Genomic DNA, 13,777 nt, shown 5'->3' with positions numbered 1-13,777 from the left:
AGGCCTAAGATAACCACAGATGGCGATCCAGAACTGCTTACTTTTCCTTTAAGAAAGGGGCTCTAACTCATAAATGGTATGGGCGAAGCTCTGATAATTCATAACAATAATGGTCTGTAATTCACTTTTGGAACAACAATGGGGTTTATCTCAATGTTTAAATAAAGTTGCAACCACTGCCTAGTTGAATGAAGTGTGCAATCAGTCTTTTAAGAAATGAAAATGCAGCCTTTTCAACAAAATAAATAAGCGTTTTTCAATAAAATTGAGTCTATTCAATAAGTAATGACTACCTAAACTAAACGGACATTCAGCTACAGGAATTTTCAGCAACTCAGTAAGATTTGACTGGGCAGTGAATTATAAGCCATAGGTACAATACATACAATTTTGTGGAGAAAAAAGTAGGTGGTTTAAGTGTTTTGTTGTTGTGTTTTTTTTTTTACATCCCTACACCAAACCCCAAACGAGGACTCATTTCCAGAGCTCGTCCAATGTTGGTCACCTGCAGCTGACAATAGAGGCTGATCATTAGGACGTCAGTTATCAAGTTAAAGAATTGAACAAGCGCAGAAAACAGAAGAAAAGCAAAAAGTGTTATTTGAAAACCAAAATATTAAAAACATACAGACATGGATGTACGGATTCGATAGTCTTTTTAGTATCCTGATTAAACATATATGAATTTAGTATAGTTCATGTCATGTTAAATAAATTACTGAAAATGCGAAAATAAATAAAACCTGTAACCACGTTCATCATTAAATTCCGAATTCTGTTTGTTGATATAGTAATAAAACATAACTGCACTTTTATTTGTTTTCCATGGCAAATTTGGTACTGAAATAAAAATTGCTTGAAAATATATTAATTTTGTAAGAAATATTTCAGTTAGTGCTATAAACACTTGCACAAAAACAGATGTTAAGTAAACCTATACTTTCAATTGAACACAGGCACTGGAGCAATATCACTGCCCAAAATGCCTAGTGCACATTTGAAATATGCAAATTTCTCACCAAGACAGAGTGAACCAAAGCACAACTCTGAAATTCTTTTAGGGAGAACTGTGGTGAGAGTTTTTCAGCCATTCACTGCAGAGGAAAGATGGAAGCTGGATTGCTTCAAAGCCACTTAAATCATATTTATCACACTTAAGGACTTGGCCGTGTGCTTTTCTAAGCCAGCCTAGGGGACAATGTAGGTGCAGGTGTGTTTTGCCGTGAGCTTGTGGTCCACTCAGTTTATTTGCTTCTTGCCTCTAAGATGAATTACCTGCGACTAGTCATCTTCTTTTATGTTAAGATTGTTTTCAAGCTTTGGGTCAATTGCACTATGGATAAACCCTGTGATGCCATCAGGTGTCAGAGTGTACATGACGTCACTTCTGCTACCCTTGGCATTTTTGTGAATTGATGTCCATTCAATGGTTATCAAGTCTTACCATGACCGAATGTCGCTCTAAGAAAGATTAACTGTTGGATGTGTTATTAATGCTTCCAAGTTCTTTCAGCACCGGGGACACAGCGTCGTGGATTGTGCATAGCAGAAAATATCTACGAAGATGTCACCCATTTGCACACCTCCCAATGAAAATTGAAAGTCAGGCAAGGCGGCATCTTATTTCTAGGGATGGGGGGGGATGTATGGCACCAACAACACCTCAACTGGTTCAGAAATGAAGAGGACCTCATAGTGCAATAGGATCATTGTTCTTTTGTTCACTGCAGGACGGACTACTTCACATCTCAAAAGTCCACCAAATCATCACAAATTAATTCTTCATCTCATAGATGCTATGTAAACAGAAACAATCCTTTGATGGTTTTTCGCTGCTGCTGGATTTTTTTTAAATGTTTTAGCCATGAATGAAAATGCAAGCTATGCCTATTGGCTTTGAAAAAGGTTGTTCTCAATGCTGAGTCAGTGAACTAGTTGTATTGCTTTTCATTTCAAAACATCTCAGAAATGGATAGGTAAATGCTCTGAAATGCGTACTGTAAATAAATGCAGGGAGGCTATTTTGTAAATCTTTTTTCACATCTGTTCACCTCCTTCCATACACAGGCCACTCAATCCACTCCACCTCCAAGTAGCTTTTACATCTGCTGGTGAGGCTTCCCACTACTAGGCCAGTGACCTTCAACACCAAGAAAGATGAACCCTGGACTTCCTCCCAGACCAGCTTTAGATGAACTGTTAAAGAGCCAATAAGATCCTAGGTGTATCTTACTAACCCAGTCCGAGAATGAGCAGATTTGGCATTAAATTAATCATATTTATGAGACCATGCTTGTGTTATTTTTTTTTCCCAGTCAAGATATGGAGTTTATATAGGTTCACCAATGGTAACGTGTCAAATGTGGAAACAGGAGCCCAGAGTTTTAGACCCAGCTTTTGCATTTGACCACTTTGTATGTCCCTATCAAAATCACACCAGCCTACTGTTCCTCCCTTTCCTTCTTTGTCAGAATCGAGAGGACACAGGAATGCAGATGATGAAGGGATACATGGCCCATTGCTTCCTTCTTCCACCCCGCTGGACTTGGATGTCCGGGGCAGGGCAGTATGTGGCGTCATCGCCATCCTCCATCTTTCTGCCAGACGATAGATCTCATCGCCACACTGCAGAGCCCACACACTGCTCTGTGTATTCACCATCCTACAAGGTCTCTTGTTCACATTGGGATCACAAGCTATTAACAACACATGGTCAGCTGGTGGGGATACGGAAGAGCGAGAGAGGGGAGGACATTTCACAATGGGATCTCTTTGTGAAGCGATGGAACATCTCATCCTCTTGTTCTTCTTTTATGGGCAGCTTCGATCAGATCTTTCAAATGTTGCCTTCAAAGTCTTATACTATTGAAGGAATCTGCACGTCCGATGGATCCCTGTCAGAGCTTGAAGATTTCATCTTCCCGGTCCTTCAGTGTGGCAGCTAATGTGGTTCTAGTTAGAGGTACGGGACCCAGCAAGGAGCGCTGCTGTGTGCGAGGAGAGACTGCGTGGCTGGTCCGAGGACGCTGTGAGCTGGATGCGCTGCTAGAACCGACGGTGGTCTCGCCTATACCTCTGTAAGAAGAAGAAAATGTATGGCTTCAAGTCCTGTAGCTTATGACAATTTTGAGCATGCAACAAAAAATTATCAACATTCATTGTTTTGTTTTCAAATGCTGCAAAGCATTTCACTAGAAAGCCTCAGAGCTATACACTGTATTTTATGGCTGTCATTCCATAAGGTTAGAGAGTAAACCAATGAAAACTCTAGATGTGCGACAACTAGTATTTCTACGTGGCATACATGGCTTAGTAAGTCATAAGTAGATGATAGCTAATGTGGCCAAGAGAAAAAGACCCCCCACAGGTTAACTTGTCAAATTTGGACCAGGATTCGAGAGTCCCAATCCCAGTTTTTCCATTTGACCCCTTTCTGTTCCCCTGGCAAAATGACAACAGTTTCCTGTCCTCATTTCCCTGCTCTGTCAAAATCAAGAGTTCTTGGGAGTAACGACGTGTATGTGGCTCTATATTAATGACCTTTATATTCATTGTGTGATGAGGAATTTCCCAACATAATGGCACAATGGCACCCTTGCTGTGACCGCCCTGGCGCTTTCAGAAGCAGTCGCTCCCTGCCTCCCTGCTCCACTGGAATCGTTGGCTGCTTTGTGATACTCGTGTGCGATAGCTGCTGTCTGCCTTAGCGCTTAAACCGCTAGAAGCATCTCCGAGTGTTCATTATTAATATTAGGCAATTTCGAGTGTTTTTTTAGCAGAAGTAATTGCGAGCGGCTGACTGTATTAGCGCTGTATTAGAGCTTGAAGCATTACAGAGTATTCATTTGTGTGCCCCATCTTGCTGCCTGTTTCACTTTTACCGGCCATTTTGCTGTTGTTTGTGCCTCGGAGCCGGTCCCCTCCACCACGATCCCGCCTCCCAGCTGATCCTACCTCGCCCCTCCCCCTCCTCTATCCGCATATGACAGATGCATTTTCGCGCAGCGGTAACGCGCAGCGGTCACGCCCCATGCGCGCCGAGGTTTGCCAAAGGTAAGCCCGTCTATGCCCGTCCGCGCCCAGCGCCAGACCCCCTGGTTCTCACAAAACCCACTCCTCCCGCATAAAGTATGACGCCGCCACCCTCTTTGCCCTTAACCCCGGACGCACACCACAATGCTGCGAAGCCACCCCAGGACATACCCACGGTCCATTCGCCTGCCACTCCTGCAAGTTCACCTGCATCAGGACCCACACCAAATCCTCTTCCTCCAAACACAGCCCCGATCCTAACCACCTGAAGTGCATCCTGCTGAACACCCGCTCGGTCCACAGACACGCCACTGAACTCTGGGACCTACTCGACACTGCATCACCGGACATCGCCTTCCTTACTGAAACATGGATGAACGCATCATCAGCACCCGACATCGCCATAGCCATCCCGGACGCTTACAAGATCATCCAAAAAGACCGCACCAATCATACAGGAGGAGGCATCGCCATCGTCCATAGGAACACCATCAAAATCACGACCAGCTCCGACGAGAATCTTGCAACCGCCGAACACCTCCACTTCCAGATCCACACTGACCCCAGGACCACACTTAGAGGCACCCTCATCTACAGGCCTCCAGGAACCCGTACACAATTCAGCGATGACATCACTGACTTCATCAGCCCACATGCCCTCGCCTCCGAGAACTACATTCTATTAGGAGACCTCAACTTCCACCTTGAAAACAAATATGACAGCAACACCACCACCCTTCTGGACAACCTGGCCAATCTCGGACTCAAACAACTTGTTGACACCCCCTCCCATGTAGCCGGACACACGCTCGACCCTATCTTCACCTCCAGCAAACACATCTCCTTCAATCGCACCACAGCTCTCAATTGGACAGACCACAGTTGTGTTCACTTCAGCTACAAATCCACCTCGACCCACAACCTCTTCCTCGAAGAAACTGGAACAAAATCACCACCGACCAACTCCTCACATCACTCAACCAAAAACCCTCCCACCCTCTCATTGGACCCAAACCAAGCTGCCACCAAACTCAAGCAATGGATCACCCACAGCGCAGACAAATTAGCACCCCTGAAAAACCACCAGATTAAATCAGGCAGCAAAAAGGCTCCCTGGTTCAGTGATGACCTTAAAAAAATCCAAGAAGCTATGCCGTACCCTAGAGAAAACATGGAGAAAAAACCCAACCACCGACAACATGACCACCCTCAAGGCAGCCTCCTGCAAACACCACCAACTGATTCGATCCACCAAGAAATCAGCATTCAAGGATCGACTCGACAACAACGCCCACAACAGCAAGGAACTTTTCAACATCGTCAAAGAATTCACCAACCCCACCGCAGCATCCAACGACATCACTTCCTCCCAAGACCTTTGCGATGCGTTATCCTCCTTCTTCTACAACAAAATTGCAGACATTCACAACAGCTTCGAGAACATTCCCTGCGAACAACCCTCCCCACCCCCCTCAAAACCTACACCGCCAACTAACAACCTCAGCGCCTGGAATCCAATCACCACTGAAGACACCAATCCACTCCAGCTCGCCAACCGACCCCTGCCCCCACCACATCTTCAACAAAGCAGACTCCATCATCGCACCCCATCTCCGTGATGTCATCAACTGCTCATTCAACTCTGCCACCTTCCCAGAAAGCTGGAAACACGCCGAACTCAGCGCCCTCCTGAAAAAACCCACAGCAGACCCCTCTGAACTTAAAAACTACCGACCCATATCCTCCTCCCTTTCCCTGCCAAAGTCATTGAAAAAGCCGTCAAAAGCCAGCTCGCCGCCTTCCTGGAATCCAACAACTCCCTCGATCCCTCCCAGTCCGGATTTCGAGCCAAACACAGCACCGAAACCGCCCTCATTGCAGCGACAGACGACATCCGAACACTACTGGACAACGGAGAAACAGTGGCCCTCATTCTACTCGACCTCTCCGCCGCTTTCGACACAGTCTGTCACAGCACCCTTATACAACGCCTCAACAACATCGGCATACAAGGAAAAGCCTTGGACTGGATCATCTCATTCCTCGCCGGGAGAACTCAAAGAGTCCGACTCCCCCCATTCAACTCCGAGGCCACTGAAGTCATCTGTGGCGTACCACAAGGATCATCACTCAGTCCCACCCTCTTCAACGTTTACATGAGCCCACTCGCATCCATCGCACGCCAACACAACCTTAACATCATCTCCTATGCCGACGACACCCAGTTAATCCTTTCCCTCACCAAAGACCCTAACACCGCCAAAACCAATCTTCACGAAGGCATGAAAGAAGTAGCCGAATGGATGAAACACAGCCGCCTAAAACTCAACTCAGACAAAACGGAGGTGCTCATCCTAGGATCCTCCCCCTCTGCCTGGGACGATTCTCGGTGGCCTTCGGCGCTGGGCACAGCACCCATACCCACAGACCACGCACGTAACCTTGGCTTCATCCTAGACTCATCACTCTCGATGACCAGACAAGTCAACGCCGTCTCATCCTCCTGCTTCAACATACTTCGTATTCTCAAAAAAATCTTCCGCTGGATCCCCCCCGAGACAAGAAAGACTGTCACCCACGCACTGGTCACTAGTCGACTGGACTATGGAAACACACTATACGCCGGAATCACAGCCAAATTACAGAAAAAACTCCAACGCATCCAAAATGCATCAGCGAGACTCATTTTGGACATCCCTCGCCAAGATCACATTACCGAACACCTAAAAGACCTCCACTGGCTTCCCGTCAACAAGAGAATTACGTTCCGTCTCCTCACCCACGCACACAAGGCCCTCTACAAACTAGGACCCGAATGCCTCAACACTCGACTGTCCTTCTACACATCCACCCGCCAACTAAGATCCTCCAATCAAGCCCTTGCCGCAGGCCCGCGCATCCGGAAATCCACCATGGGTGGTAGATCCTTCTCCTTCCTGGCGGCCAAGACCTGTAACTCACTCCCCACTCAACTCCGCCTTACACAAAACCACATCTCCTTCAGAAAAGAACTTAAAACCTGGCTATTCGACAAATAATGAACTCCCCCCCCCCCCCCCCCTCCCCAAGCGCCTTGAGACCCTCTGGGCGAGTAGTGCGCTGTATAAATCCCTGAACTTGAACTTGAATCAAACCTTGTATAGTAAATGTATTGCAGAATTTACAATTTTTTCCTTTAACATCTTTGATCTCACTGACTGAAATTTAACAATCAAAGGTGATAATAAATACTTAAAAGCAAAAAGTCCCTGATGCCGGTGGAAGACATCCAAATATTTCACCTTCCGATATCTATTTTTAATAGAGGTAAATGTTACCTAAATAATAGAGCCTGACAGGACCAATGTTTATATCAGTGATTTTATTTCCTTGCCCCAGAAGGCACCAGGGCCGTCTTGTGTCCTGTGTCCCGCCATAATCATGCTTCCTTATCCTCTTGCATGTAAATAAAATACCACTATTTTTATAAAGATGAAGCTTTGGCCACACACTGAGTTTATCAAGTGTAAACTCTTCCCTCATATAGTATCTGAGTTTCAAATGCTCTCCACCACCTGTAGAAAGCCATCACTGATTGCCCTAACCATCAATGTCAAGGAAAGGGCACAAAGGGTGTAACAAAATGTTTCCATTCAAGTGCAACAATAGCTGACAATAGTAAAGACAGACCATTGCCAAGAATCATTCTATGGCCAAGGACCATACGAAAAGGGCTTATATATCTGGGTCTGATCTATAACGTGTCACAAAGAGTGGTTGGTAATAGGTAAAATACACATTTTGCATGGTTCTGGAATTATGCAGGAATATGCAGGTGAGACAATAAGTTTGCAAAGGGCCAGTCTTGAACACAAGATAGAATATGCATGGGGAAAAAAACCTGAACACTGCATCCCGCTTCCAGCCAAAGACTTCTATTGTATGTGGGTGCTTGGAAATACACCCTACTGTGCAGCGAGGGATACAAAGAGAACTGGAGAATAACAGTCCAAAGAGGATCAGGCCACCAGTTGCTGTACCATCGCACAAATGGGAAGGGTGGACAAGGTTTTCGCCTTCAAATTGCTTTATAGACAGCAATGGCTTCCCTTGCTGTGCTCACCCTTTTGCCGCCAAGTACATACAGAGCAGCCATTCTCAATGGCACATGAATCAGATTTTGCAGATGGCAAACTGAAATTGTGCACCGCTGATGTAAATGTGCAGAACTTTTTCCACATACGAACATGTATAGAAAGTTCAATTAAGCAGAAGCAAAGTGATACCACAAGCTGCAAAGACATTCAGTCTCGCACTACCATGGCCCCTTGATGCTTTGATCTAAAAGTACCCCAAGAACCAAAGGATCATATGCAGATGTTGTGTCTTCCATAGTTAGCGTTCTTAGAGTTCCTATACCCTCTAAAAACTAAGAAAAAAGACATCCAACACATTTTGATGTATTGTATCCATCAAACTGTAACTAACCTCCGCTGCCTGCAACAGGCTAGTCCCGTGCTGCTTCAACAGGATCTTCTCCCACATGTTTCTCTTCTATGGTATACTACCCCACCACAGTAGGATCTGTCATCCAACGACGCTACTTTTTAGCCGTTATACAATATGACGCAAGAAAGGCAGCCTGCTGATCAACAAAGACATGTTATTCCTGTTGACCATAGAGAAACTCTGCTCTTTGGCCAATATAAATTGTGCAATTCATTTTTAAGGATTGCTAGACAAGCAGCACAGAAAAAGATGTGTAACAGCCCTGTCACCCAAATAAAAATATAATAATTTTAAAGCAGTCACCCCAAATATCTCTATTAGGGATAAAGCAGATCCCAAACAAGTTTCTCAACCCAGGAGAATAGTAAGTCATTGATGTCTATTCTAGATAGGAGGCTAGTAAACCAAATGGTGCATCCTAAAATACATTTTATATCAAGCATATATATTTTGATGAAGACATTATACCTGTAGAGATAGCCCCTGGTTTATAAGTGAGAAACCGTGGACTTTGGACACTATCCTCTAGAAATAGACATTATTTTGGATGGGGTTTTAGTCACAAACCATGTCTGAAAGAAGAAGATCTGGTTATCATTTGCAAGCTCGTCTATAATTTTTTTTATCATGATGCACACTATACCAAACAATAAAACAGAATCAAACATACAAATGGTGAAATATTTGTCATTTCAATCCCAAAAAAAGTTCCTCATAGGTTTTATAGACAGAAAGCAAAACCCTATACTAACTAGTCTTTACTGAAGTTCTTAATCAGATATTTGGGTTTATATTAATAACAATTAACAACTCAGAGAAAGCAAAGCTCTCTAGCGACCATCACACAATCTAACCCTTCATACCCTGTAAGTTTTAAATGCACAGGTTAATTCTCGAAGACTTGTCATTAGAGGAATCCGTAGGAATGGTTCAACCTCTATCATAAAAATAATCCATTCTCGTAGGTTCTTGGCTCAAGATGCTCCACTTAATTCATGGAAATCTGTGCGAGTGAAAGCTGCAGGCTTTCTCCTCAACCCTTTGGAATCATTCCAAGCAGCATCCAGAGTATACACATAGCAGCACCTTGGCCAACCTTCACACCCCTCTGCAGACTCCAAAAGACTGGGGTTTATAAAGAGGATTCGGTCCACTCCCCTATCTGATAAGACAACATACACACTTATAATTGGTCTACTTTTATTCAAATGTATATTACGATCACATTAAAAAAAAAAAAAAAAAAAAAAAAAATCAAGAAACAGGTACTCATTTCCTTTTCTTACCAAGACATACTTTAAACTGTTGTTACAGTAACAGACCAATTCTAACCAGAAAGAATGAGGCAAGAGGACCTCTCTTTTCATTTTTTGTTCCCCATTAACTGTATAGCTTTTCACCTAATGCAAATTACAAGATGTTTTTTGTTCTGACATACATGCTTCTGAAATAAATCTAAATATTGGCTGAGGTCCCAGACTCTACGCTGTCCAAGTGACCTTGGAAGGCAGCCAGGTCCTTGCAGCCAAAAGACAATCTTCTGAAGCACTGCTAATACTGGGGCTCTGTTCCAACATCTGAAAGTATCAAAATATTAGCATTGTTAGTTAATGCGCTTCAGACCACACAAGCAACCGTTCTACAAATTCGAACTATATGCATAAAATCAAACTTCAAGACAGACAAAGCTGTGGTAGCTCGATCAAGCAAATTAAAATAAAATTCACAACAGGCGTATTTGCTAGGGAGATTACATCTCAAGCCATTAAACTAGAGCGGAAATCTGAATAAAAAACGTTAATTGAAGCTAGAAAAGGCGAGAAGTTCCACTGAAATACAACACTTTACAGTTTGGGATTTTTATGCCATAATTCCAAGAACCACTCAGCTAACCACACCACTCTACTAAGCTTTAATGGAATAGTCTTGGCTTACTCCTCTGACGGGAGTCATAACCTGAAAGCTGTAGCTCAGAGGTGAGACTAATCTGACTTTGAGGGCTTGATTGCAAATGGTTGATTCCAAGAGCAGTTCTATCAGTACCCCTTAAGCCCATTTTTCTTTTCCAACTGCGATGCCCATATACAAATCTGAGTTGGGTAGTTAAAAGGCTAACCTCTACTTATTCTTCAAGGCAGCTTCAGAAAATGGCCCAGGTCAGCAGTCTGTGAAGATGGCCGTGGATGGCAGCCTGAGAACTGGGCCCTGGGTGGCAGTATGATCAGCCAGCTCTTGTCAATATTCTAAGTGTCTGGCACTGGTCAGAAATCTGAATGGTTGGCAACAGAGACTAATGTGTGAATTTCATATGGGTGAGCACAGTGAGAAGCTGGAACTGGAAGCAAATAGGAGAAGACTGAGTGTAGGCAGTGTAAGGAACAACTGGGGGAGACTGAAATGCCTGAGCATTTTAAAAGCCATCACTTGATGGTTGTATGACAACTTGTGAGCATCAGTGGGCAATCTGCCACAGGTGAAGATTCAAAGGAACTTTCTGCTGAACAGTAACATAAGCTGGCACTTTTGGTCCTTGAATGGAGCTTATCGTCACAGTGGTGAGTATGTCTTGAGGTGGTACTGTGGGCGGCTCTACGTACAGGAATTAGTGATCCAATACAAAAGATAGGCACTGAAGCCATGTGCAGATCGGCCACTGGTCAGTACTCAGAAGCTCCCAATGGTGGGCAGCTTGAGAAGCGCATATTACAGGACTGTGTGAGAGGCTGGCAACTATTGGACATGAAACAGGAGTCCTGTGGTAGGAAGTGAGAAACTCACTCTACTGAGACAGACATTGGACTCCAATGGGCTCACTTCAGCATCTTTTACCGTTAATAAATCCAACCTTGCGATCGAAGTCCACCTAGTTTTAGCGAAATTTTAATTTGAACACTGGAACGGAGCTTGGTTATATAAGTCTGCAGGCTGTGTGCCAAATCAGGAATCTCTTCATTCACTCTCCCACCCGATTCCTCTATGCAACTCATTTTAATACATTCATATTTCCTTTGTAACACTCCAAAACTCCTCTATATAATTAGCGGAATGTCAGACAACATCCACCAACTCTGTTCGTATCTCCAGACATGACATCAGCATTTTTCCTCCCCATCTTCCATTTTCACTCATATGTGGCTTTTTCATTCAACTATAAAAGACAACGATCCCAAACAACCTACTTAGAATCCTCTATGAGCAATCTAAAAAATGATAAAAAGCAGAAACAAACGGGCAGGGGAGGTGGAACAAGCAATAGATGAGCTGGATTGGTGGAGGAGGGGGCAACATGCAAATCCCCAGGAGGAGCCTGTATTTCAGGGGAAAAGCAGCACGGAATAGAGCAGACAACACATACACTCACAGAGTGCTAAAGAAAAAAAAAGTAGCTACTTAAGTGTGTGCAGTGGAAGGATACATGTCATACTCTTAAAATAATGGTTACAAAAATTAGGTCCATGGGACTAAAAAATACAAGAAGATGAAGGAAAACCACTGAATTAAAGGCAAGCGAATGAGAGTGACAAGAAGGCCGCCCAATGTTAATTACAGAGCTGGCACTATGTCCGCTATAAGTGTTGATATGATCCAAAAGAGATCTGTCAACGACAGACTGCTAAAAGTGGTCAGTAGGCAAGACATAATGCTGATTCTATATTAACGGTAGAAAGTGCAAATGTACCTGTGTGCAGGGGCGGCTCCTCCGCTAAAGCGAAGGAGTGTCACCTCACTACTCAAAAGACAAGCATTTGCAATGCAATAGGTCTCGCATTATTAAAGTTTGAGCTATTGGCATTGCTAAAAATAAGTAGGAAATGGAGTAGCAAACTGCAATACGTTCTGCAATACCTTGCAATACCTGAAATATACTTCTATTGATCTTCAGGACATAGAATACAGAGTATACATACAAACTTAGACCTATTAGACCACCAGAAGCTGTAAATATAATTGCATACATGCACATAACACATCAAATGTAAAAAAACAGATCAAGAGATAATGTTTTAGAAAAAATATATATATATATTTGTCAAATTATTCCCAAAAAGTACATATTCAAAACATCATCATAACAAATCATTAAAAAACATACATATTGCATGTTGTTACATTTATTAAAACATTTTTTTAAAAAAAGGACAACTCATAAACATTCAGGTTAAAAGAGTTCAAAAGAACAGGGGTCGACGCGGCGTTTCGGTTACAGTGAGATAGACAACCTTCTTCAGGACCAAGTTCTTAATGGTTATAGTAGCCTCCAACTAAATCCAGGAGGACAATTTGTCGGTTGTATAATCCGGTATGGGAACTGAAAGTAATTCCTGTTATAGTTCTATAGTTCCTCACGGTATCTTAAGATTTTATGGGGATAAATCTTATGCGGGTAGTAGGAGCCACCGATGAATATTTCTTAGATCGCCAGGTATAGATTACTGGCAGTAGTGGGTGATGCACTTGCTTTTCATTATTTAGCATTCAGTTCGTGCTGGGCTTTGTTCTGCCACTGGTTCTCGAGCTTTATATTCGGCCTCCCTGCTCCTACTCCCGTCGCCGTAACTCTTCTCCTAGTCTTGTAATCGAATTACAAGACTAGGAGAAGAGTTACGGCGACGGGAGTAGGAGCAGGGAGGCCGAATATAAAGCTCGAGAACCAGTGGCAGAACAAAGCCCAGCACGAACTGAATGCTAAATAATGAAAAGCAAGTGCATCACCCACTACTGCCAGTAATCTATACCTGGCGATCTAAGAAATATTTATCGGTGGCTCCTACTACCCGCATAAGATTTATCCCCATAAAATCTTAAGATACCGTGAGGAACTATAGAACTATAACAGGAATTACTTTCAGTTCCCATACCGGATTATACAACCGACAAATTGTCCTCCTGGATTTAGTTGGAGGCTACTATAACCATTAAGAACTTGGTCCTGAAGAAGGTTGTCTATCTCACTGTAACCGAAACGCCGCGTCGACCCCTGTTCTTTTGAACTCTTTTAACCTGAATGTTTATGAGTTGTCCTTTTTTTAAAAAAATGTTTTAATAAATGTAACAACATGCAATATGTATGTTTTTTAATGATTTGTTATGATGATGTTTTGAATATGTACTTTTTGGGAATAATTTGACAAATATATATATATATTTTTTCTAAAACATTATCTCTTGATCTGTTTTTTTACATTTGATGTGTTATGTGCATGTATGCAATTATATTTACAGCTTCTGGTGGTCTAATAGGTCTAAGTTTGTATGT

The 13,777-nt window shown here is 43.2% G+C and overlaps 1 protein-coding gene across 1 annotated transcript in view; it reads right to left on the bottom strand.

The window, feature by feature from the left end:
* Window positions 1–576: 576 nt before the first annotated feature.
* LYSMD1 (LysM domain containing 1) overlaps window positions 577–13,777 on the bottom strand; it is a 33,779-nt gene continuing 20,578 nt past the window's right edge. The window contains exon 3 of the mRNA XM_086947429.1: window positions 577–3,075. Coding sequence (XP_086803555.1) covers window positions 2,898–3,075 — 178 coding nt within the window. The 3' untranslated portion in view covers window positions 577–2,897. The remainder of the gene's footprint in view (window positions 3,076–13,777) is intronic.

Source organism: Lissotriton vulgaris, chromosome 12 (genome assembly GCF_964263255.1).
Source record: "Lissotriton vulgaris chromosome 12, aLisVul1.2, whole genome shotgun sequence".
NCBI lineage: Eukaryota > Metazoa > Chordata > Amphibia > Caudata > Salamandridae > Lissotriton > Lissotriton vulgaris.
The sequence above is the reverse complement of the archived record's forward strand: the minus strand, read 5'-3'. Positions and strand labels throughout refer to the sequence as shown.